General features: G+C 36.7%; 1 protein-coding gene across 4 annotated transcripts in view; it reads right to left on the minus strand.

Moving 5' to 3' along the window:
• Window positions 1-17,453: 17,453 nt before the first annotated feature.
• Window positions 17,454-27,716, minus strand: part of STXBP6 (syntaxin binding protein 6) — a 102,338-nt gene continuing 92,075 nt past the window's right edge. For all 4 annotated transcript variants that reach the window (XM_066188351.1, XM_066188349.1, XM_066188350.1 and 1 more), the window contains 2 exons: window positions 21,751-21,908; window positions 17,454-20,588 (listed from right to left, as the gene is read on the minus strand). In XM_066188351.1, coding sequence (XP_066044448.1) covers window positions 20,565-20,588; window positions 21,751-21,908 — 182 coding nt within the window. In that variant the 3' untranslated portion in view covers window positions 17,454-20,564. The remainder of the gene's footprint in view (window positions 20,589-21,750; window positions 21,909-27,716) is intronic.

Here is a 27,716-nt window from a genome sequence, read left to right on the forward strand (position 1 = left end):
CCTGCACAGGGGAGAGGAATAATTGCCTTTCTGACTTTGTCTCCTAACCATGTGAGTAGCACAGGATATGTTTAGGTTAAAAAGTGTTTTGGTGATGTCCATGGAATGTCCATGTAAACCTGAGTCCTACACTTAGAACGGTCCAATAAATTCCATGGTAGCTACTGCTGTCCACACACCCTTCTCCTGAGACCAGGAAAAGTCTTCAGTGTGGAAAACTGATGGGATTTATTGGGTGAGATGCCCAGACACTGGTATGGGACTGATCAAAAATCACACACCTTTATTCATGATCATATATTCATAATTAGGTACAATTCCTGTGCTAATGTATGAGCATCGACGAATACTTTTTCATTGGAACATATTACAGAGCACAATAACTTGTTCTTAAAAAAAAACAACCAACAAAAACAAAAAAAAAAATCATGTGAATGAAAGAAGATGAAATGGATGGAAATTGCATATGTCATATGATTTCATCTGGAAATGCATTGAATGAAGAAAAAAATGTGGCTAAGGAAGAAGACCATAATCCATGTGTGTTTGCTTTACCTTTTTTTAATATACATATTTTAATTTTATTGTATTATTTTTTATGTTTTAAAATATGTGCTTTCAGAAAAAAAATTAAATATTCTGAATGTTCTGTTGTAGAAAACAAAAGGAAAAACTGGGCAGAGGATGGCTCATGAATTTCAAAAATAGCACAGAAATTTGCAAATGTGCCTGCTTAGTGCAGATAGCAGGAACACCTCCTCAGACATCATGCTCTATAATACACTTCGACATGGTTACTTGAGAGGTAGTAAATGAACTGCAGTCCTTGTCCCCTGTGTTTAATCAAAAGAGTTCAGTCAAAATTGTGCCAGGCTTAATTCACAAAAAAAAAAAAAAAAAAAAAAAAGAAAAAAAGAAAAAGCATGGAGGAAATTAATGCGAGGGTATCAAGTCTCTAAAAGGATGCCATGAACCTTTCTGGGACAGCAGCCTTTGAATAGCAAATCATCCAGAGGCTGGAAACCAATTTAAGAAAATAGAAAGCATCTATCGTTTGCACCAGCTGGGCTGCGGTGTGGTGACACAAGAAAATTTTCAATCTGAACAGCTATTAGTAGGATGTCAAAACAGACTTTATTTCAGAATCTTTAGGGCTTATGACTGTATTTTATAATAAAAAGTACAGTTAGAAATTGACTCGTTCTTCATACAGAAAAAAGATTAATAGCCTTACTCGGGTAGCCTTTTGCTTTACTTATTATATTTGGACTAAGTATTAAAATACAGAGTTTCTGAACTATAGCTCCAAAACATAATAGAGAAATCTCAGATGTGTCTCCACCAGCTTCAGTGAGAGGCAATATCTGCCTATTTTTTATAGTATTGGAATTTTAAGGTCACAACTTTTTTTTCCCGCTTGAGCTTTATTTTTTTTTAAAAAAAAATTAATTAATTTTTTAAATTTTTTTTTCTTTTTAAAATAGGTTATCCAGACTGGAAACTAAGAAATTCAATGTTTTCAGAACAGCAAAACCAAAATATATGGAAGTAAATTAAAAAAGAATTAGAAAATTTCTGATTATTCTTCATATAACTGGCTCCTGGGAGAACTTCTAAAATATGATAAATAACATTTTAATACTTACTGTCACATTGTAACAGACCTTATTGTACTGAACCAGTACACAGAACCCGTCTTAATTGGTCTCCTAACAAATAACACAATAACAGTACAGAATAATACAGATGCTAGTCTGTATACAAGAATGTTTTGTTAGTTCCTGCAAGCTGAACTACATGAATGTCATGAGAGCTGGACATGTAAGCGTTTTACAGAATGCAGCTGTGCTGTCCAGGTCTGACAACACTAATTTCCTTACAGCTCCTAATACAAGTCTATTTCTTTGGAAAAGGAATTGTCATTAATTATCGAAATAATGTTACTGGTTTCAAAATATTTGATACATCTCTAGAAATTCCAGTTGCTAGAGACCTGTGATTATGAAATGCTTTTGTCCTTCCTTGAGAAACATGTCTTTCACAACGCCCATGGCTGAAGGAAAGCTTGCATACACGACTTCATTGTTTACTGGCAACTCAGCACTAGTCTGAAAAAAATAATCATAAAATGGTTTAGATTGGAAGGGCCCTTAAAGGTCATCCAGCTCCAACCCCTTCGTCTTGGGTAGTGACAGCTCTCAACTAGACAGGTTACTCAAAGTGCCATCCAGGCTGGTCTTGAACACTTCCAGGGATGGAGAGTCAGAAATCCCCCTGGGCAATGTGTGCCAGCACTTTACTGCTCTTATAAATAAGAATTTCTTCTTAATCCCCAATCTAAACCTACTCTGCTTCAATTTAAGACCAGTTCCCCTCATCCTGTCACTACATGCCCTTGTGAAGAGTCCATCTCCAGTCTTCTTGTAGGCCCCTTTAGGTGCTGGTAGGCTGCTATAACATCTCTCTAGAACCTTCTCTTCTCCAGGTTGTTCAACCCCAGCTCTCTCCGCCTGTTTTCATAGGAAGAGATGCTCCAGCCTTGTGATCAACTGGGTGACCTTCTCTGGACTTGTTCCAATAGGTCAGTGTCTTTCTTGTGTTGGAGGCTCCAGAGCGAGATACAGAACTCCAGGTGGGATTTCACAAGAGCAGAGCAGAGGGGCAGAATGCCCTCCCTCACATGGCTGGCCACACTGCTTTGAATGCAGCCCAGGATGCTGTTGGCTTTCTGGGCTGTGTGCACACATTGCCAAATCTTCTCGAGATTTTCATCCAAAACCAGCCCCAAAGAAAAAAGAATCAACTAAATTACTTTTTTGCTACTAAACTTTCCAAATCACATATTACTGCAAGAAGCATTTCCTTGGAGATCTGTGATATTTTATGCTTTTAATAATGCATATTTATTATTTGGCATTTAGTTACATGTAAGGAAGCAACAAGGCATCAATTTCTGGTTTTGTTTTTAATGTAATGTTTAGGCTGTCAGTCCCTACTTTGTATGTGATCCATCATCCAAACACTATTCTGAACAGTGAATGATGATTTTGGCTACAATTTCTCTGTGGTGTTTATCCCTGAATATAGTCCAAGTCCTTCTCAAATAGTATTGATTTTCAGAGTACTTACTAGGGTGTGAAATGTTATTTCCCACTATATTGGTAGACTAAAAAAACCCTTATGTTATTATTTTTAGGTTCATGAACTGGAAAATTTATGAGACCTCAGTTTTTGAGCAGCATGACATTTTCCAACACCCACTGTGGTTGAAGCACAGCTGTATCACTGTATACTCGGAAAAGTGCACCTTGAGGCATTAGAAAGAAATGCATTGGATGAAATAAGGGCAGAATAGTACTCACATCAGATGAAATAATAGGGACAGAAACCCATTCCTCAAGGAAATCATTAGCTGCCTGAGCCCTGCAGTCATCTTTTCTCATTCTTCAGCCACCACATCTAAAAGGGCAAAAAGATGGATGGAAATTCCACAGAGTTACATCTGAAATACCATCATGCCTGGAACTAAACCAGAGGTCTGTGGAGAAAAGGTGGTGACATGACTGCAAATACTGAACCACAAATCTAAGAACGTTAGTTACAAGTTGATAGTACATAAACAGACTGGCTCTGTCTAGCTGTCAAAAGCCTGATCTTGCAAATTTAGTGTCTATGCACACATATAGATATGCACATGTACATATTATCTGCATATTAATATTAAATTTGCATACTCACCAAAGCATCTTAAAAATACAGGCTTAGGTATTAAAAAAATACTATTACTTTACTGGTATAAGCATCTTTCATCTCTTTCAACATCAATGATAAAGAATGTCACATCCAATTAAAATTGCACTGAGAATTTGATCAGACAGAATGTGACAATATATTATGATCAAGCCTGTTGAAGATGGGAGTCTTGCTTTTACAAAATTCATAATGGGATCCCAAAAACCCAAATGTGGTCAGAATCTAGCTTGAATCTCCAGCTTAAATGCTACTTTGCCATTAATATCCAAGACTACAGTGAAATTATTTAAGTAATTGAATGAGAAAAACCTAAAGGAAACCGAGAGAGCAAGAAAGCAACCTTGTCATATTTTTTATGCCTAACATTTGACCTATGTTTTAGAGGGATGTGTTCTTTCATTTCTGTCAGAATTTGCTTCCTGGTCTATACTATATCAGTTGCAATATTATATATATATATATATATATATATATATATATATATATATATATATATATAAAAATGTATAGAGTTCTCTTCTGCTTCTGCATAGTCAGCTAGGAGGACAAAGTTGTTAATCAGGATATCATAAGCCAAATTCTCCCCTCATGTACATTAGTGCAAACACATCACTCACTGAAGATAACATGGAAGTGTTTTTAATCATGAACAAAGTTAATTAAAATGTGTGTCCTTAATCCTATAAATCCAAAGGTGATTTATGCCTTCGGATCTGAATTACCACCTTCTCCAAAAACCCGGATCTGCTTTATGAAAACAGCAGGTTACCAATGACAAGTAAAAATCCAGGATCCCTGAACTCAGTAAGAATTATGTGACAAAATCACCCACCATCAGCCACAGAGCTGTATCTGGTACAAATGTAACCCTTAAGCATGTTTCTGAAAGTAGCTTTAAAGTGTTATCTTGTTAAATTTGAACACTATTGGTAGAAAGGGCTTTTTTTTTTTTTTTTTTTTTTTTTTTTTTTTTTTTTTTTTACTCTTTATTCTTTGATACATTCTAACAGCAAGAGGAAAAGTAGATTTCAGCAAAAGTGCCCACTGTTCCAATCACTTGCAAAACAGTAGGAGTCATTTTAATGGACATGATTCAAAGTACACCTTTGCCAAGCATGACCTTCTATTTAAAACCGAAAAATATAATGAAGTAATTCTTATGTTAAAATATAGCTAAGAAAAATGCATAAAATAAGAGCATAGAGTTCAAATATTTAAGCTTAAAAATAATTCTTTAATGCACTATCTTATCAGTCAATTAATCTTGTTTCACTCAGAAAGTGAAAAGAAACCAGTCACAGCCACTAATTCACTCATTTCTGAACACTTTTGGTTTTGTAGAATAAGGCTAATAGCAAATGAATTTAATTTTTTGGCATTCAGTAACTTCCCTTACTTCCATTCACAGGAGTTAAAGATATGGTGCATTGAATAACAGGTCAGAACCACATGTTCCACTGCAGGGTTAATCTGTTTTAAACAGGTGTAAACAGAGGTATATATCTGACCATCAACTAGTTCTAAAACTTAATAATAAACAATGTAGAAAATAAATACACAAGATGTAGATTGATGACTGTTAGACTAAGTGAAAATAATCAGCGAACAATAACTCATTAAAAATTATATTTGTGATTTAAGTCATCTGGAGCATATTAAAAAATGAAGAAATAATGCTAGTATTGTTTGGAATTTTGTCTATTTTCTTTAATTCTGAATTAACCAAATTTAAATTTTTGTTATTTACATTAAAAAGTGACTAAGGCTCATCATACAGCATCAGAGGTTCAGAAGGACAGCATTTTTTTTTGGCTAGGGAGCAGAAACATAAGAAGAAATAGCAATGGAAACTTTTCCAACCTGCCATGTACCTTAGCTCCTGAAGGCCTGTCAATGTTACTAGGATTTTCATCTTATCTGTTAGCTGAGATAATATCCCATATTTTAAGGATAAAACATGGCTGAGAGTGGGACATCCTGGAATGTTCCTTACCATTACTGGGTCCTGAAAGAATTTACATCAGAAAAGATTGTAGATCAAAATCTCTAGCTAGTTAGTTTAGGCCCACTAGGTAGCATCAGACACTGACATGCACAAATTGCATTTGAAGCATCTAATTCAAATATGAGTTCTAAAGTTATGTAATGTATTCAGCTGCATATAGGGTAAGGTAGAGGTATTTAGTACAAATGTATAAGCTTCACTCATATCTTTCTTCTGCTCTTGACGTTTGGAGATACAATCCAAAATACTAAATGTTCTACATGTAGTAAACAAAAAAGTAGTCCAGCAATTCCTTTGAGAATTTTTACAATTTTTTACATTCAGAAAAAAATCCAAAAAAACCTTTACATAAGTTTTTACGTTCATGCTCACTATTATGTGTGAACAAGATTAAGGAAAGTAGAGAAAAATGACATACTAGTGCTGCTATGCATGGAGTCACATCCATGTTTCGTACTGTTACAACTTAGCTATTCAGCTACACTCACAAAGATCTTAACAAGTCAGTTTTGATTAAAGGCAACTGTGGACTTCAGACCCTGCTTAGAATGTTCAGTGACATAGCCCAAGACTATTCAGAAATGTGACAAGCCAATCAATTTTTCCCCCTCATCCTTGATCTTCATACCTTTCATTCCTCCTAATTTCCAAGGAGCCTTAGAGAGAGAGAGATGTATTTCAGAGTAACTTCTATAGATTTTTCTACTGTGCCATGTACTGAACTGACACTTTATAGCAGTCCTCACGGAAAGGTCACTTACAATCTAATTTAATTCATGATGTAATGAGTTCATTTGGGGAGCCAGGACAAGGATAATGGTGATGTGAAATCCAGTTTGATTGAGTCTATTTAAGTGAACAGTTAATAGAAAAGAGATCAGAAGTCATGGAACCATTAATGATATGGATGAAAAGGATATTGAGGTTATCTGCCCCAAGAGAAAATAAATCATAGCTCCATCATTTCTGGTTTTCAGAAATGTAATGTAGTAATGCCCACTCAACTGTATTTGCACCACTGAGAAATATTTTCTATTGTCTAACTTAAATCTGCTTCCCTGAATTGCAATAACATTGCTTCTAAAGCTATCTATAATGAAACACTTTATTGCTTTTGTTCTTCATGTTGTCTTTTCATATATTTGAAAGTCATAATGTATTCTCTGATTTTCTTTGCTACAATAAGTGACTTGAATACATTCAGACTTTCCCTAATGCTTACATTTTACAGATAATTTTTCTTGCCCCACAGTTCCAGGCTACTCTTTCCTCTTGTCAGACTCTTTGCTCTCTCTTTGTGGAAGAGAACAAGTGTACAAGCAATATTGAAAATTTTTACTCTTACATAACAAAAGTAGCAAAAAGGTTTTGCGACTTTGTGAACAATAAGTTGTTTGGACTTTTTTTACCTGGAAAATTAAGAATTGAAAAAAACCCCCCAAACGATAGGAACTTTGCAGTCTATTTTGAAGTGAAAGAGAAATGATGAAGAGGAGCATGCTGGGGATTGAAGGATACCAAAACTGTATTGAGCAAAAGAGATGGTAATAAGGATAAAAGCAACATACTCCAGCACTTAGTTAGTTTCATGTTAGATAGTTTGAATGTTGCATACACTTGGGTGAAAGGAACTGTCCCAGAAAAATGAAATTATTGCTCAGGTAAGATATCAGAAAAAATAACAAGCAAACCAGGTTAAAAAACTGCCAACAAAACTACTTTGAAATTTCATCTATTTGAACAAATTTGTTACTTTCTGCAGGAAAAAAACCAAACTTGTTCACATGTAAGTAATACCCCAGATGGTTTTATTTCATATTTCTTGTCATGGTGAGGCTTTAGCTATGGTGTTTTCTAGCCATTTATTCTTCTGCTGGTCATGAGGCAGCTTTTTAAAACACAAATTTCACCTCTGCTTTGTTGTAAAACAAACTTTCATGGCAAGATCCTTAAAAAATATTTGATGCAGACAACACAGCTGATTGGATGAGTTTTAGAAAGATGTTATTTTGAAAAATTGATGTGCTTACCAGATCTTGAGCAAAATTCCCTGTAAAGTGTCCCAGGTCCTTCCATATGACTACAATAAAACTGAACAGCTTCACCAGCCTTTTGTTTTTTGGGCTAACCAGACAACCTAAGTGCATGTGAAGGCTTCTTTGGATAAAGACAGTAGTTATTGCAGCACTATTTCTGCCTCCTCTTGTACATTTACCAAGCTGTTGTGCTTCCAATTTGCTGGATTTGGCATCTAATAATCCAAACCACAGAAGTTTCTCACTGCTCAGCCTTGCATTCTCCCCCCCATCCCACCAAGTGTGTCAGGGCAGGGGAAGTGAGCAAGTGACTGCATGATATTTAGCTGCCAGCTGGAGTAAAACCATAACAGCATTGTATTCCTATATTATTTCTAGGAAGTGAATTATTAAAAAGAATCTAAAATTTAAAGTTTCAAATTTAAGGTTAGTTTTTTGGGAGGGAAGGAGGTGTTTTTGGGGTTGTTTTGGTTTGTTGTTGTCGTTGTTTGGGGTTTATTTTATTTTGTTTTTCTTTTTGTCCAGGCATAATTAACACCCTTTTGTGTACCTTTGTATATTGTGTTCCTATGGAAGCATTCATACAAACCATAAATATATATTTTTAAAGTCAAAGAAAATATCAATGCACAGACTTGAGTAATTAACACACTTCACACAGCAGCTCGGATCGGCTTCTTGGTTGAAGGTCAGAGTTATCATCTCTTTAAATTTCATTCTGCATGTCCTGATCAATCTGTCAGAATTCCTGTATGTGCCCTTCAGTGCTGAACAGAAGCTGAACTTAACAAAGAGTAGGTAATCAATAGCAGTTATGTACTGTAGCAAGGTGAGAAGACACATTATTTGTGAAGGATGTTTTAGGAAAAGAGTGAATTATCTCCAACATAGCCTGACCAGATATCTCAGTTTATAGAGCAATTAATAAAACATTGTAGTACATCTGAAATACAAAATTAAATTCTGATATGAAAACTCCTCTTTTTTTTCTATTTTATTTTTTTTATTGGTAATGCATGAACTGTATACTAATACTTCCTATATTATATGTAAAGACTAAGATAATTTATCCTAAAGCATTTAAGGATTTTAGAGCTTTTTTCAACTAAAATTAACAAGCAAACAAAAATTACTAAATAGATGAGTGCATTAATAACACAGATGACTGCTGAAGAATTATTGGCACATAAATACCTACTGTTTCAGAAATAATTTTCTTAGAGAATCTTTAAATTTTTGAGTTTCCTGGTTCAAATGACCTCATCATTTATCTTCCAGAGATACAAATGAAAAACTGGGATACAGGTTAAAAAACTCTGCAGGAAAATAGAAGATTTTTATGTGCAAAATGAATGACATTGTAGTCATATTACAAATTAGACAAATTAGAGATATTATGCACTGGAGTATGGTTTTGATGTTGCACATGCATATGTAATGGAAATTCTACAAACTCATTCTGTGCATTTGTGACTTGTTTTCCTTTCCATAAAAAGCCATGAAGAAGTACTAGCTGGGTGTGAATGAGACTCTTACCAGTTTGCAGTCAATTCGAAACTCCAGGGACAACGCGTGAGAGACAAATGTTTACATAAAAAAACCTGATGTAATTTTGATTGAAAAAAGTGAAGGGAGATGGGGATAAAAACCTATCCAAATAAAAAAACCACTAAAAATCCAAAGAGAGGTTCCCTCATGCCAGTGTTGTTGCAGCATTGTTCTTTTTGCAAACCAATAACGATGTGATTTATTGGAAATTGAAACTAACTGCTGTGCCTGCAGAGACTAATGATCATGAGAAGTTGATCCAGGGCATGCATTGCCATGTCTGACTCGACTGTGACACAAAGCTATGTTGACCAAGATATTTAATTTTTAATTCCTCTGACTTTTAGTTGACATTGGAATTCTAACTCTAACAACCACTGCAGTTAAGAAAGTAGATTTCTTTATGTCTCTTCCTCAGATGCTCCAGAAAGCCTGGCAAGCCCCTTTTTATCTCTTGCAAAAACTACAGTTTGGAAACCCCTCACTTTTCAAATCTTAATCCTAGACCAGAAAGACCTATTTTTTTTTTAATTTTTTTTGTGCATTCCTTCCTTGCCTGTGCTTCACAAACCATTTTATGGTGATCTCAGAAGTTATCTATTTCTAGAGTTCTACCTCCTGTAACTCACACTTTTGAGACATAAACAATATTAACTTTTCAACCCTTTCAAAGAAGTTCTAAAAAACACAATTTATCATATTGGGCAGGGGAGTCTCAATCTCTCTGCTTTATCAACACTGAAGAAAAATGTGCTGTGCCACTTATCCCATTTACTCTTTTCCTCGGACACCTCAAAAGGGCTTCAAAATATGTGGCTCAGTGCCATCCTGTGTGGCCAGGTTCTATTCTTTCAAAGGGAAATAAAAGGAAAGCAAAAGAGGAGAAGGACAATTTGTTACCTAACCTAACCCAAACTCAAGGATTATATCCAAGCTAAAGTTCCACTCCAAAAACTGAAATCTCAAATCCAGAGGTGTCCAAAGGGCATCCTTGACCACAAGTCAATTCTAACTATCAGGCTAAGAACACCAACAGCAATAAGAAATTTTACTATGGAATCTATACTGTATTTGTAGTTTGCAACATTTATGGGGCCAAATTATTAAATTAAAAGTTATTTTCTATATCATTGGATGTACTTGCAACACTACGTAAAACACCATCACAAAATTCCATGTACTTCAGCAAAATAGTTCTTCAAGACAGAAGCAGTGTTAAATGCACCACATTTCTGTCTTAATTACTAAGATATATAGAGAAGATTAAGAAACTATGGTTAATAAACAGAAAAGAGCAGTGGCAAAACCAACCAATTAAGCATGCACTGCAATAAATAAAAAATTTTCTGAGAATTTCTATCTAAAAGAGTGCAACTGCATAAAAAGACACAGTGTATTTGCGTGACTTCTTAGTTTTAGACATACCATATGAAATCTTTGAAGGTTTTCTTGGACAGCATGCTGTTTTCTGCATATCCTATTCAGAAGTGTCTTAATGTATTGTGCTGCAACTCATAAAAATATCAGAGCTGAAGCTGGGTCACAGAACTTGCCTAGGGAGTTTATGACTGTACAAACAACCCTTACCTATCATCTCTTCCTAGAAAACCCCTGCCCTGTGCTTTCTAGGGATTCCAGCCAGCCCTTCTCTTCAATAAAAGAAAATAAAAGACCTTATTACTTCCATTCCCAAAGCATTTCCATCACTGTTTCACATTGATTTGGCAAGAAAAATCCTGAAGCTATTTTATTTGGAGAGTTTTCTAGTTCCCCTGATACAAGCAGCTGCATTTGCAGTCTGACTTGGGGGATCACGGACTGTCTGGAAAAATGCTACTCTGTTGATTTACAATCTTTGGAATGTCAAAGCTATGACAGGTTTTAAGACAAGTCCTAGTAAGAGAGGAATTAATATTTAGCAATATAAAGAATTTGATTAGAACTGAATAATATTATATTGTGGTTTGACAAATCATTGCAGTTCATAGCATAACCTGTCAGTCACTAAATCCACAATGATGTATTTCAGATAGAAAATTTGCTGTATAATAACGAAATTGAGACATGGACTTCGTGTTATTTTAGTAGAAATATTAAAAAAAAAAAAAAAAAAAAAAAAAGAAGAAATCTCAGAACTGAAAAATTCCAGATGTGAAGACAGCAGATACTAGAAGATTTCATTTAACCCTACTACAGGACAGGGAATCTTAGCAGAGCTGGTGGAATAGTAAACTGTCAACATTGCAAAAATCTTTCATGTGGAAGGGATGACCAAGTTACAGCTTCTTGTATTTTCTGACCATTTAGAAGGAAAATTAGGACATCTCTTTGCTTTTCATTTGGGTTAAACTGAGCTCTATTATATTAGCATTTAAATAGGAATGGAAAAGTTGCTTACCACTTTGGGAATTACACTTGAAAATGGTTGAGTTAAAGCCATTATAAGCCTAGCTTACAATTAAGTTACCTGTGCTGGTAATGAGAGACAGGTGTTAAACTGGTGTTAAAAAACAAAGTCTCCCTACTTTTTTGTTCATAACTTCTCTTAAATTCTAAGATCATGCATTCTACATGAATGATCCTTGATCATTCCCTTCATGACAGCCACAAATGACATACTTTACATCGGATTTGTGCTGAACACAGGGTTGATAATTCAGAGGTGTATTTTTTCATTGCTGAGCAGGGCTTAGATAGAGCTAAGGTCTTTTCTGATTCTCATACTGTCAGGCTGGTGAGGGGGCTGGGGGTGCATGGGAGACTGAGAGGAGACACAGCTGGGACAGGTGACCCCAACTGACCAAGATGACAGATGTCACAAATGACAAGGCATACATCCTGAAATGCTGAGTTCTGTTGCCCATTTAGGTTCAAGGTGGCCCAGTCTATTCTCATTTCTTTAGCATGACTGGTGTTTCTATGCCTCAAGTGTTCATCACATGACTCCCCAATGGGTTACCACACCCATGGGCAGTGGTGAGTCTTGTTTTTATAAGTACTCTCATCCTATTTATACCATGTTGTTCTTTTGGAATATACCCTTCAACTGAGAATCACAATGCTCGATTTCTAAGTTCCAAATGAAGGGACAGAAAATATTGTGAAGCATGTTTTAATCTCATTCTGCTGAGATGAGAAAACTGCTCAAGTTTGGCTGATTGAAATACTTTTTTCAGTATGAACCCTTATAACAAATACCATTGTAGAACATGAGTGTTTCTGATGCTTTATTAGGATGTGTCTTCTCTTCCTTGAATTATTTTTCCCATGCTTTTAGGATGGAGGGTTTCTGCGTTTCAAAAGGGCAGTTTAATGGAAGCTGACACTGACTAAGCACTGTGTGTCTCTGACACAGAGGTCCTTTTGTCCTTAGACTAAATCAGAGAAAGTCAGAGATCTGTTTGAGCACAAGGCAACAGATATTTTCCCCTCACAGTTGCTGAAGCCTGTGACAAGAGGCATACATACACAGCATTACCTGAAATACCTTAAACTGGGTTCTTTCATTGATACGAAGTCATTCAGCCTGAAAGCTGACTGCTTGCTCTAGCAGTGCAAAACCCAAGAAGAGCAGCAATGAGATTTTACTGCTGCTTTTTTTTTAGCTTTCCTTTGGTGCCTCTCTTTCTCCAGATACGTTTTGCAACAACAGATTGATCTTTGCAAACAGCATACACTGCATGCCATGGAAGATACTATATTGCTAAAGCAGGAAGAAAAAAAAAAGTCTGTGTGTTGGTTTTGGCTGGGGTAGAGTGTATTTCCTTGACAATGGTGAGTATACGGCTGTGTTTTGGATTGGTGCTAAACACAGGGTTATAATTTAGACGTGTTTTTCTTTTTTTTTAATTACTGAGCAGGGCTTAGACCGAGCCAAGGCCCAGGCCTTTTCTGTCAGGCTGGTGAGGAGGCTGGGGGTGCATGGGAGGCTGGGAGGAGATGCAGCTGGGACAGGTGACCCCAAATGAGCAAAGGGATATTGCAGACCATGTGGTCTGGTAACACCCAGCACATAAAGCCAAGGGAAGAAAGAGGAGGCAGGGATACGTGGAGTACTGGCGTATTAATTTCTTGTCTTGCTTTGCTTGTGTGCGTGGTTTTTGCTTAATCTACTAAACTGTCTCTATCTCAACCCATGGTTTTCTAACTTTTATTAGTCAGATTCTCTCCCAATCTCACAGGAGGACTGAGTGGCTGCATAGTGCTTGGTTGCTAAGAGGGGTTAAAGCCAGACAGAGAGAAGCATACTTTTGTATCTGATTTTTTTTAACAAGTCAAGAAACTAGAAGTATTTCCATTATATTCCTGAAATTTTCTATTAGGACTGGAGAAACTGGAGTTTATATTCTCAGACCTCAATTCTACTCTGGCCCATTAATTTACTGTAAATTACTTACTTCCAGGGCTTATTTTATACCTATATGAAAGAAATTTGATATTTCACTTTGAATTCTTGTAGGGTGAAACCCCCTACCTTTAAGATAATCACCTTGTGTTATTTATTATAGCTTCATTACAGACTTCGGAGAAAAAGCCTTTAGCAAGAATAAGAAAAAACCACTTCAGTTGGTAGTCTAGCACTCTGAATTTCTGACTGAAAAATCTTATCCTAAATCTTTTTAGACATGCTGAAACACCTTCACTACAAATTTGCCCTTGTGATGTGAAGTATCCTCATTTCATGTGCACTACATGCCTACATCTTCATCTACAAACAGCAACAATTTGCAGTTAATAAATAATGCAAGAGGAGCTACTCAAACCCCAAAGAGCAAATACTAAAGCTCCTACTTCATGCTGGCCTTAAAAATCCTGATAGTTCAGCTGTGGAGCCACTCCTTACAACGACATACTTTCAAGTGAGCAATATGACAAAAACACAACATTGAATATTGAAGACTATACAAAAGTGGGAACTAGGAAGGACAGTTGGGGTATTAAAGGAAGCCATAAATAACCTTGCACAAGTAATGTGCTAGAAAGAGGAACAGATTCTATGAAGCCTACCCAGCCAATGAATATAACTACATAACCTCTTCCCAACTCCCTTTCCTCTTTCGGTGCCATTGCAGAGATTGCCATCTAGAATAGACTTGGAAAAAAAAAGCATTTTAATCTAACATCTTCTAAGTTGAGGTGATTAGCAAATAGCTAACCATTAATGATGCCTTTGACAAGAATGGATGCCAAAAGTTTGAAACCTTGCCTGGTAGATAAATGGTACCTTTCTCAGCCATCTGTCTTACAAATGATCCTATATATACAGCTATTATTTCACTCAGACACTGGCAGCTCTGCAATTGTTCATGGTCTCAGTGAAGAATAATACCTGTCATGCTTTTTCATTGCTCTGACTTTTAACAGACCTGTTTTCAGCTTGTCTCAAATGCTGCACAACTGCACATAGCAAAGCACCAGAAAAGAACAGGTAAGATAAAGACTGAGGGCACTCACATTTCTCTCTATGCAGGCTTCAAACACCTCAGAACTGTTCTGAAGAAATTTTACTAGAACATGCTGCTAAAATTGCAAATAGTTCTCTACCCATTTGTGAGAAAACACTAAACAGTCTGCTGCTTTTGGCTGGTATAATTTTCTTCACAGTAGCAAGTAAGGGGCTGTGTTTTAACTCTGGGCTGGAAACGGTGCTGATAATTGAGGGATGTTTGAGTTACTGCTGAGCAGGCCTCGCACACTGTCAAGGCCTTTTCTGCTTCTTGGACCACCCTCAAAGGGGTTGAGGTTAAACAACGAACAGGAAGGGAACACAAGCAGGCACTTTTGATTGGCAGCATGAACAGTGCTTACACTTCCTTATTCCTAAAAAGTAATAGTGTGATGCTTTTGACTTGTCTCTTACAATCTTCAAAGGAATGCAGCAATCTACTGTTAAATCTAACAGCCTTCTCTTTCATGTTTCCTTTTTCTATGTTTTCTCACAGAAACAAATAAATGTTTCCAAATGCTATTTTTCATAAAACCAGTGAAAGTTTAGGAAAGGATTCTCATTAAAATCTTAATACTTCTGACAAGTAAAGGCATTTTCTGCAGAAGCCCTAGTTCCAGGATCATGCCAAAGCAATAAAAGCTTTCCTATGTCTATTCTTTCTAAAATAGGAAAAAAACCCAACTGGTTTGGCAGCAAACCAGCATGATGATTATTGTTAGTTGCACAATTTGAAGAATTCCTTTTCAATATAGTATGAAACACTATCAAGGTTTTCTCATTTATTTTTTACATTTTCTTTCTCTTTTCTCTAGGAAAAAAAAATTACTTAATACAAATTTAGAACTGTTTGCCCCTCTTTAGCAGCAACAGAATTTCAATACAATACAGGCTTCAAGTCCTCTGTGTAAGTTATCACCCTTTTAGCTACCAGGGACCTCTGAAACTGTTTAAAATATCAATTAGTATTTTGTTAGATATCTATTTTCTACACTTCTAAAGCCGCCTGACTTGCCTAGTTAACAAGGTTACTTTTCTACCCTGGATACTTGACCTGCATGCTGAAGATCTAACATAATACTATACCTCCATGTAACAGACCTTTATGCTCAGTTTACTTTTGTTCAGTCAATGTAAAAATAAATAGTGAAATACTTTTTGGGCCTGTAATCCCATGTCAGCCCCAGTCAAAGCTAGCCACCATCACAAAAAAATGCTGGCACAATTCAGACTGCATGAGGTGACAGGAGACAAAAAGACAGGAACAGCTCAAATAGAAAAAGTATAAATGAAGCAGACATTAAATACCATCAGCGCTTCCAGATGATTCACAGAACAGGCTGTAATGATGTGCTACGAAGTAGAAGTTGGTGCTTTGGAATTATTAGGGAAGTTACTGGTCATATAAATTAATGTCATTACCCCAGTGGTAGCTGACCACTTCCATGGGGGATGAACTTCAAAATAAGACAAAGCTATTTTTAATCTGAGACATTGCAATCCTTTGTGAGTACTGGACACCACTCCTGCTCACTGCCTTAAGTACTGTGTTTCTGTATCTTCACAGATGCCACGACTCGTAGCTGAAGAACAAGTTTCTCGGTCAAATATGATTCCTTCAGGAACATACTAATGTATCTTTTACTTAGCAAACCTAGCATACTGAATCAGCCAACATCCATGCTTGAGCTTCTTCCATGACTCAAAGATAACAAAAAAAGCCTCTAGCATCTTTTCCCTAATTTATACACAGCAACAAATAAGGCTGATGTTATGAAAGTCATAACATCGATAAAAAAAATGACATGGTGAAACTGACCTAAAAGAATGTTCAAAAATGATCTAAATGTTTTCTTTCTAGCTTACAGGATAAACATACAATAATAATAGAAAAGAACTGAAAAATAGTTATGTTCAATCTACAACAAAACGCTGTCCAGATCAAATTAGCTTCTGATCCACCAGAGATCTATTTGCTTTACTAAGAGGTTCAGACAGGTTGGGCATTGGGGATGTATGGTATTCAATATCTACGGGTAACAAGAATTCTAGCAAACCTTACCTAGTACCTACAGTAACTGAGCAGTTAACAGTTATTTGCCAACAAGACATTTTTGAGATTGGGATTGCAGGGGTCATACTTAAGCCTGAAAGAGAGATAGCAGCAAAGTCAGTTTGTATTGGATATGGTTCTTGTGCAAGTAAAGCTCACTTGAATCTAACAGAGTGCTTCTCTGTGCGCAGAAGAATTCTACCTTTATAGTTTTATTCTTACAGGGTAATTAAAATTGCTTGTGAACTGATAAAAATTATCAATAAAATTAGATAGCCAAAATAAGATATTAACATCTTGAGAATAAGCATTTCATAGGAGAGTAAACTACCAGAATTCTTTTTAACCTGCACAGCCTTTAGATAGGGTTCTAACTTCAACCTATGGTAATTATTTTCTGGAACCTGCTTAGACAGGAAATTCTTTAACCCAGTTTCCACTACTTCTCTTTTAATTACAGTATTCTAGAGAAAAAAATTTATCACCATAGGAAAAAATAATTTTTATTCAGTTTTGCTAGAATTCAATATAATTTTGCTAAAGTGAAATGTAAAAACCTAACTCAAAACTAATGGATATTTTGAACAGAGAACTCAAATAATCCAAAGACAGTTTTCATCACAGTAAAGTATTTAATGACAAAAATCAGGGTTTCCAGTAGTGAGTCAAGAGAGCAGGTCCCACTTTTCTTTTTTCTCCCCAGATCGGCACAAAATAAATTTCTACATCTTTGAGAATGTCCAAGGAATTGGTTGCAATAGATATCAGCAAGTATTACAATTCTGGCAAATCATAGCAAAACCTACCTACCTTTAAGATCAGTTTTAAGAGCGCACATTTTTGTTAATATTTCACATAATACACAACTTTTGCTAGACACAAAAGTAGCCTTTTAAGACAGAGTTTGCAGCACAGCAGTCAAGTCTAACAATACATTATTTTTATTCTGTTCAGAACTTTAAAAAGATAAAGAAACTATTAATATTGTTACAATTTACAAATACATTCTTTCATATGAAACATTAACCTGAATCATAGTATATGTTATGTACATGACTAATAATACTAGATTGTATACACTACAAGCTAAGTTCCAGAAGGAAACTGCAATGCTCTAAGATTTACCTTTGGATAAACATTTATACACCTTGATTTTTTTTTTTCTAAAAACTACCAAACCTAGTAGTTTAAAGAACAGCAAGAACAAAGTAAACAGACAAACCATTTTTCCTTCATTCAGAAGACTTAGGTTACTAAAAGTTCCCCTAGTAAATGGCTTTTGATGGTTGGATTAAAGTCCTGAGTTATGATAAAAAACAACAGACTTAACTGGAAGATATAAAACAACTCAAAATGCTGAAAAACTCAGGTGGGACTAATGCAATGTTATAGTACAATTCAACTCACAAGAGATCTGGAACTTAGCAGTGCAATTGTGATCTCATCCTGTCCAGCTGATATTTATGTAAACACTTGAAAATATATGCCTTTTTATCTAAATTTAGACAACTAATTATTTTCAGGTTTATCTGGCCTGGGTTTTAGACATTTCTTCTAATTATCTGTAAGCTTAGAGGACTGGCTAGATGGCAGCAGTTCAGAATCTACTTCCTTCTCTCTCTCTTGAGGGACTTGTGAGGTTAGCAGCAGAATTTAGTTTTATAAAAGAGTGGAAAATATGACAAGAACATAGCTATGTGGTCAGAAATGTACTCCCTGACTGACTTATAATCTATCTATAAAAAAAAATAGCCTAATATTTTGTATCTAGCCAAAGTTTAAATTCTGTTTAAAGAACAGACACTGTTTTCCTGGTTAATTGCAGAAATACCCAGTCATTACAATAGCATTCAGACATTTCCAGGGTAGGCATTACTTATACATAGTTCAACTGACTGTTCAGAACTTGTGTTGTTAATGAATCTGCTCTGATTTATAACAGAAGTGGCCAAATTCCATTTCAGTAGGTGCTAGATTTGGTAACTGTCGAAGCTGATGCTAAATACAGCTAAATGATCATATGGCACTGCACAAATGGCCCATTCTCTCAACTCCCAGTGTGAAATTAAATAAAAAAAACTTCATACAAAACTGTTTAAATTACAGGAAAAAAAAAACCCCAAAACAAAACAGATTTACAGACTTTACAGATTTTGTAAAGTTTGAATGCAATCAGCTACATAGCCAGTGTCCTTAGTTCAAATGAGAATACTCTCCTACAGGCAAGCATTTTTTTATGAAATGGGCATTTCCATGAGATTTTCAGTTATTTCAGCTTGCGGTAAGTAAAATATTCTCAATTACCACAGTAGCTTTTATCTCTCTTACAAGCACTGCTCTGAGGATTTTAGACTGTTGTGTCATTAATAATGCAAAAATCATATTCTACAATGAATACAGTACATTCACATAATGCCAGCTTTTCTCTGGTAAGATGAGGGCAAAAATGAAGAGCAGGCATTTTCAGAAAATGAAGGCTGTACCTTCTGCAAGGATTTCTTTTCTAACTTACTGGTTTAAAAAAGGAAAAAAGCAACATATTTTTCTCTTTTTTCTTTTTTTCCTTTTCATTCTTGAAGCATATTAGACCATCTTAAAAGTGTTAAGAAAACAGCTGTGAAGGATAAAGGTAACCTACTTATTTTTGTAAGAGAAATACAGTCCATATATCGCATACAGTGAATACAGATGAAGTAGAGTCACCCTTCCAGTGATAACATATTGAAAGCTGAGACTCAAACCAGAAGTTGATTCTAGTGTACCAAGACAGGCTTTTTTGAAAGCCTCTTTATTAAAAATCAGACAACTTGCTAACACAAATGTCATTAAAATCAGACAAATTTCTGAAGTATAATTTCTTTTACTGCAGAATTTATGAAAAACAGATGACTTGAAAATAGTGCACTCTCATCTTCCCAGGCCTTAGCATTCTCATTTTCATAGGCCTTTAGCCACAAGAGCACAAGTAAAAAGAAATGTTATTTTGTAAGGTTGCTAAATTGTAGATTGTGTTTGAGGCAGAGCTATGTGCGTATAGATGTAAAAATTACTTTTTTCCTCAATTTTAAAACTTCAAGCATACATTCTCTAGGTTTCAACATACTATTCAAATAATCAGTGTGAAAGTGAAAATAGGAACATGTAAAATGCTGATATGAATGAAATTCTGATATGCACTTCTGAATGCTGGTGCACATGCAACGCTTCCTACATTAATTAGAAGAAACAAGTTTTTTCTGTTTCACAGGACAAAGCAGTTTGTCCTGCACTATAGCTACAACCCCAGATGTTTAATTCTAACATTCATTCACATTCTGCTGATGCTACATTAAATGAAGAAAATTATACCCCTTCTTTGGATTTTATTTCCACACACATGTCCACAATCAGATCAATCTTTTTTTTGTACAGCCATGGAAGAGTATTACTATTTTAATCCTGCTCAGCTTGTCATTTGGTCCTTTTTCAATGATTGCTTTCACTCCTGTAACAACTGAAATACAGGTAGAAAGTACTGCAGGACTGTGTAGCAATATTAAAAAAGAGGAACAAAAGTAAGTCAGAAAAGTAGAAATGCAACACTTTTTCCTGCACAGAAACTGAAAGAATGCATCTCCACTGAACAGGAAGGAAAAAGCACACAGGAGACTGAATCTCCTGTAAAAGTTGCTGATTATAGCCTTTTCAGCTTCTCTTGAGAAGATTTCAACTTTGGGCAGTATCTCAGCATTTGTGCTTCATGGCAAGCTGAAAAAGAATGAAAAAAATTAATTAAAGATAAATCACTGAGAACAACGGTTGTATCAACCTAACACGGCTAGTCTGGAAAAGCAGAGTTTGTAAGACAAATTCTCCAAAAGATGTCTGAAATTCATTAATTTCTTTGCATACAGATATACAGTCATTCCCTTTCCTGGGACACACAGGCAAAGCCTCTCTGCCATGCCAAGGAGACCGGATTTATCTGCTTTCCCAGCTGTTTCTCAATATTCCAATATTTTGCTGTCTGTGAGGAAGGCTAGAGCAAGACACCAGAAAAAAAAGACATGCTTAGAAGAATAGTGATTTTGACCCAATGATTTTGATTGTTAACTACAATCAGATTCTACACAAGTAATTTAAAACATCTATTCAGGAGCTCTACTACATAATGATGAAAATAAAGGACTGATTGCCTTTCCACCTCTGTGATTACCAATTATTTCCATTTCAAGTAGTTCAAGAATGGACTTAATGGGGAATGAGAGGGAGAAGAAAGAGATGAAGAGAGTTAAAACCTGTATAAAATGTGTAGACAAATTGACTTTGCAAACCAAGCAGAGAGCTTAGGGTTAAGTTCCATATAATAAAAAATTGCTATCTGTAAATAATAGATGCTAACAAAGCTGAGATGAGTGAACCCTCTGGGAAATTACCTAGAAAACAGAACTGGTAGGGGCAGTTAAAATTCACTCATTTGCTACCAATGATGACCAATAAATAACTCAAACTAAACTGACATAAACCTTTGATACTCAAGAATATGGTTACGAATAGATTTTAAAGAAATTAATATTTGTTGTGATATACTAGAAATGCATTTCAGCATGAAAGAACTGAAACCAACACTTTTCTTTCTTTCCTTCCTCAAAGAGAATTTTTTTTAAAGTGCCTTTGGCAGTCAACTCTGAGAAGTTTTTATTACACAGAATTTTTAACTTTTGAGATTCTGTGCAGTCACCAACAAACGGAAGGGATTTTTTAGAGGCCAAGAAGGTGAAGAAGGTGTCACAAGGAGGATTTGATGCATACCCTAAGCTAAGTTCAAGCCATTATACAACTAAGTATAGATAAATGCTTTCATTCAACAAACTCTGATAGTCCAATGTCTGACTTTAACCTACTGAGTCTTATCCTGCTGAAACCTTACCTTATGTGCAGTTTCTGCGAACTGCTGAGCGCTGTTTTTCAGCTCCTCTGTCTTTTCTTCTGCACGACCTAGCCTTTCACCACGCTCATTCAAGGCCTGACTTGCCTTCTGTACTGCACTTGTCACACTGTCTGCTGCTGAATGGAGTATGCTGTTTCCTGCAACACCAAAAGAAGGCATTAGAGCACTCAAGTGTATATATGCTTTGTATTAAATACAATTAATTTAATTTATAATGTTCTAGAGCTGTATGCTATCTGGACAGGCCTCACTTCACTACAACCTCCCTTGAGGTGGTTGTAGAGAGTGATGAGATTCCCCCCTGAGCCCCCTCGAGGCTAAACCAAACCCAGCTCCCTCAGCTGTTCCTCAAAAGACAAGTTCTCTGGACCTCTCATGAGCCTTGTTGCCCTTCACTGGACACACTCCGCTACTTCAATGCCCTTTTTGAAGTGAGGGGCCCAAAACTGAACACAGTACTTGAGGTGTGGCCTCACCAGTGCTGAGTGCAGAGGGATGGTCACTTCTCTGGTCCTGCTGACCACACTATTGCTGATACAGGCTAAGATGGCACTGGTCTTCTTGGCCACCTGGGCCCACTGCTGGCTCACACTGAGGCTGCAGCTGACCAGCCCCTTTCTGCTGGACAGCCACTCTTGCCCCAGCCTGTAATGCTGCCTGGGATTGCTGCGACCCAAGTGCAGGACCTGGCTCTTTGCCTTTGTGAACCTCACACTGGGTCCTTTGCCCACTGATTGAGTCTGTCCAGATCCCTTCCTTCCCTTCAGAGATCAAGACTCCCACCCATCTTAGTATCATCTGCAAATCTACTGAGGGTGCCCTCAATCCCTACACCCAGATTGTCAGTAAAGATGTCAAACAGGATTGGCCCCAAAACTGAGTCCTGGAGAACATTGCTAGCGATGGGTCACCAACTGGATTTAGTTCCATTCACCACAACTCTCTGGGCCTGGACATCCAGCCAGATTTTTATCCATCAAAGAGTCCACCCACCCAAGCTGCAAGTAGCCAGCTGATCTAGGGGGATGCTGTGGGAGATGGTGTCAAGCATTTTACTGAAATCTACGTAAACAACATCCACAGCCTTCCCCTCATCTATATTTTCTCTTAGAAGGACATCAGGCAAGTCAAGCAGCCCCTTTCTCTCATAAATCCATGTTGGTTAGGCATGATTCCCTGGTTGTCCTGGCTGTCTTCATTTTTCTCCACAGCACTAGAACCAAATATATTATGCTCTTAAATGAATTATTCTGGTAACGGTATAAAGCAAATTCAACATAGTTGAAGTGAGCACTACAGCAAATCTGCTGTTAAAGTCTGTTATTATCTGCTTTATAATTAATCTGATTTATTTATTTATTACTGCTTTTATCATTAATCTGAGAAGTGTACCTACTTCAAAAATATTGTTGGGTTAAAAAATCAAACCCAAACATTAATTTAAAGGGCTGTTTTGCTACTGGTTTGTTGACCCCCACCCAGCAACCAAGCACCACACAGCCCCTTGCTCACTCTCCCACCAGCAGGACTGGGGAGAGAGACAGACCATTTAATAGGGAAAGCAAAAGCTATGCACCAAAGTGAAACAAGGAATCAATTCCCTGCTTTCCATGGGCAGGCAGGGGTTCAGCTGTCTCCAGGAGAGCAGGCACCCATCACACAGTAACAGTTCCTCATGAAAACAAATGTCATACTGCAAAATTCCTCCCCTTCCTCCTTCTTCCTTTCACTTCATGTACTGAGCATGATGTCATATGGTCTGCAATATCCCTTTGGTCAGTGGTCCAAGCTGTGTCTCCTCCTACCAATCTTGCATGCAGGCCCAACTTCCTCACCAGCATGGCCAGTACAAAAAGCAGAAAAGGCCTTGGTTCTGTGCAAGCCCAGCTCAGCAGTAACAAAAACATCTCCATATTATCAACCCCATGTTCAGTACAAAACTATCACATGGCTCTGTACCAGCCACTGTGAAAAAAATTAACACAGCCAAAACTAGCACACAGTTTCATTAGAAAACAGAAGAACAATCAACCCTTTCAGACTCAGTTTTCAGATAATAATCCTTTCCTTAGAAAGGCCAAACAAACACTGAATAGTGGAAGTAAAGGCTGCCCTAAGTAGCCTGTGGAGCACAGTACAAGCTGCATATGCAGGAATTCCTGAGATAAAGACAACTGCCTCACAATTTTATTAAACTAAAACTCAACCGGTATTAAACTATGAAGGTGAGGGAGAGACATAAGAACCTACACACAGTGACTCACAGATGATGAATTAATATGAGAAATAGCAATAAAAAACCACTCTGGCCTCCTATATACCAATATTGTTACATTTTTACAAGTCTTATTGTTACATGCAGGTTTGGAGGGGTTTTTTATATTGTTGCATTTAGAAAAGGAATGTAACAGCTGGCATTCTTGTTGAAGAGATTAATATCTAACAATAGTGTGAGCTGGAATTTTGCAGAGACAGAAATTAATCTTTTCAAGTGGTCTCCCTTCAGACACTGAGGAGTTTGATTGTAAAACCAAACAACTTTACATACTGCACACTTTCTTACTTTAATTTTTTTCAGTCAATTGCTATTTTGTTCATACTTTTTTTAAGCAGATTATTATTTTGGCTTCTGTTCGGGCAGCTTTTCCAATAAACACATGTACTGAGCAACACTGCACTGGAAATAGTTTTCCTTTTTTGGTGGTGTGTTCTAATGGCTCTGGCCTCTTGTATAGTGTTAGTTTTCTAGGACAGGAGTTTTAAAAGTTTCCAATAAGGAATTAATTCTGTTTTTTACAAGATCATAAATCATCTGCTGAATTCAAGGAAAGCAGGCTACATGGATAACCTTACAAAACTAAGCATCTTTTGAAGACTTAAAATGTGTTGGGGAGCAGAATTTAACATATTGCTGACCTTTTGCCATGTCAATAGCAAACTACAGAACAAAAACATTTTTCATTTTCTATACTCCTAAAAATATTCTTTATTTTCTATACTCCTAAAAATATTTGTAGATTTGTGGCCAAAGATTGGTATCTATTTCTCCACATTATTTTCAGCAAAGAAGAATGAACTTGAAAGTTTGGCACAATGACAGTAACTGTTTTTCCTTTAGCTAACAAAATATTGTGTTCACTCCAGTTAAGATCTACTTTATTTTCTCATGGGCAGTGACTTGCAGAGAAGCTGCTATTCTGAGACTGTTCTGAAGAACTACTTTTGGAGTATCTTTACCAATGGAATGTCAGTAAAACAATAAAAAAAATCTGCTCTCATCTATAAGCAACTCAGAAACCCACATGTCAGTAGTCTATGGAATTTCATCAGTGTATTTATAGAGCATGTGTAGGTGTTTGCTGCTGTAACTGACTATGCCTCATCCCTGTATTAGTATCACTGCAGGAATAGCAACACTTGCACTGGACATATTGGAAAAACATTCCTATGAACAAATCATCTACAACCTGAAAAACTTTTAAGCTGTTCTTCAAGAGGTAACTACTCAGTTTCAAAATATTCTGAGAAATGTTCTCCATGTTGCTGGAATCCTTTAGGATTTCAGTAAAGCTTCTCATGCTGTCTTTCACAGGATCCTTCTGGACGAAATATCCAGCTCACAGCTCGATAAACACATCATGTCATGGGTGAGTGACTGGCTCATGGCTCAGGTGCAAAGGGTAATACTGAATGGGGTGACATCAGACTGGCGACCTGTCAATAGTGAGGTTCTGTGGGGCCCGATTTTCAACATCTTCAAAAGGACTTGGATGCAGGACTCAAATGTATACTGAGTAAGTTTTCAGACAATACTAAATTGAGAGGAGTTGTTGACTCCCTTAAAGGCAGAGAGGCCCTGCAGAAAGACCTTGAAAAATTAGAGGGGCCACGCAATCACCAGCTACATGAAGTTCAACTAAGGAAAGCGCTGGATTCTGCATCTGGGATGGGGGAACCCTGGATTTATGTATAGACTTAGGAACAAGATGCTGGAGACCACTGTCATGGAAAGATCCAGGTTAATGTCAAGTTGAACACAAGTCAGCAGTGCTCGCCAGCCAGGAGGGTCAAGCATGTCCTGGGTGGCATCAGGCACAGCATGGCCAGCCAGGCAAGGGAGGGGATTGTTCTGCTCTGCTCACCTTGAGTCCTGTGCGCAGTTTTGGGCACCACACCACCCAAAGGATATAAAGCTATTGGAGAGTGTCCAAAGAAGGACTACAAAGATTGTGAAGGATCTAGAGGAGAAGCTATAACAAGGAGTGGTTGAGGCCACCTGGCTTGTTCAGCCTGAAGGAGACTGAGGGCAGACCACACAGCAGTCTACAACTTCCTCATGAGGGGAAGAGGAGGGGCAGGCACTGATTTCTTCAGTTTATTTTGGTTATTCGAAAAACATTTTTTTACCTAGAGGGTGTTTGGGCACTGGAATGGGCTCCCCAGGGCAGTGGTCACAGCACCAGCCTGACAGTTCAAGTAGCATTTAGACAATGCTCTCAAGCACAGTGTGTGACTCTTGGGGCATCCTGTGCAGAGCCACAAGCTGAACTCTGATGATCCTTGTAGGTCCCTTCCAACACAGGATATTCTACAATTCAAACTGTATCAGAGGCTCTCACACCCCATGAAGTCAGTTTTAGGACTTTTATCATACACAATGAAAACTACCAAATACCTGAAAGATACTGTCATAATCAAGTATGTGAAGAAATTAATTGGTCTCTAGAGATACCATTATTTAGATTGCATCATTTGTTTTATCACACATTGATAAAAGGTTCGTTGCATTCTCTATTAGCCCTATCAAATATATTTCAGCTCAATGCAGAGATTTATCTTTACATTAGTGATACAGTGACTGATTTGCAAACATGAGCATTCAATTTTAATTGTACATGCATTAATAAAACATTTAGCAACTACCTACTGCTGAGAAGGAAATAAATTTAGCTTTGATTATTTGTTGTTAGTATTCTTGCTGTTACTCTTCATTTTCTTATATGTCATCTCTTATTGTTGTATTCAGTAATTTTTTCTTATCTCAACCTATAATCTTTGCCTTTTGGGATTTCTGCTGGAGGGGAGGGGAAGCAAATGCTGTCACAGCTTTGGTTGGAGCACTAGAGAGGGGAATACCATTCCTAAACAACAATGCTGCTATAAAAGACAAAATACAAGACTAAATACATTCTGCACTGATCTGATTTGAATTTTCTTTATGTTTAAAGAAAACTTCTCAAGATGATAAAAAAAATCAATAGACAATTATGAAAATTATGAAAATGCAAGAATCAGCAGATGTTTTCAATAAAGTTTTAGAGCAAAATAAATATATAGATACTTATCTATATTTTCCAGGTTTACAATTATTTGTGGCTTTGAGGTTGAGTCAGAGTATCTTTGCACGTATATTGACTAAAATATTTCCATAAATTTCTCTAAAAAAAGAACTACCCCTACTTTTAGCTCCAATAGTATCATCTCCAACACATCAAATACATCTGGATGATTTCTGCTGTTTTAACTCCCATATTTCAATAGATGCAGACCAGACACACAGAAATGAAAGAAAATCAACATAGCCTGAAAAACAGCAGACAATTAGCTGACAAAAAGCCGAAAGCAGCACATGAACAGAACAACTTCTGCAGACCATAGTAAATAAAATTCAAGTCGTGAAGATGAGGTCTAACAAAAAACCAAAAAAACCCAAAACAAAACCCAAAACAAAAAAAAAACCAACAAAAAACAACCCCAAAACATGACAAAATAATTTATCTTAATAACCTTAAGAGTTCAACAATTCAGTATTTTTATTGCTTAGCAAACAGTGTATTCACATTTCTCAGTGTGGCTTGCAAAATCTTAAATCTAGAAACAGCTGTATTACAAAAAAACAACCGTTCTTCAAGGCACTATAAAAATCTCTTCTATGGGCAGTTAAG

The sequence above is a fragment of the Chamaea fasciata genome, unplaced genomic scaffold, assembly GCF_029207755.1.
Source record: "Chamaea fasciata isolate MVZ Bird 193981 ecotype frontalis unplaced genomic scaffold, bChaFas1.0.hap1 SCAF_7, whole genome shotgun sequence".
NCBI classification, from domain to species: Eukaryota; Metazoa; Chordata; class Aves; order Passeriformes; family Sylviidae; genus Chamaea; species Chamaea fasciata.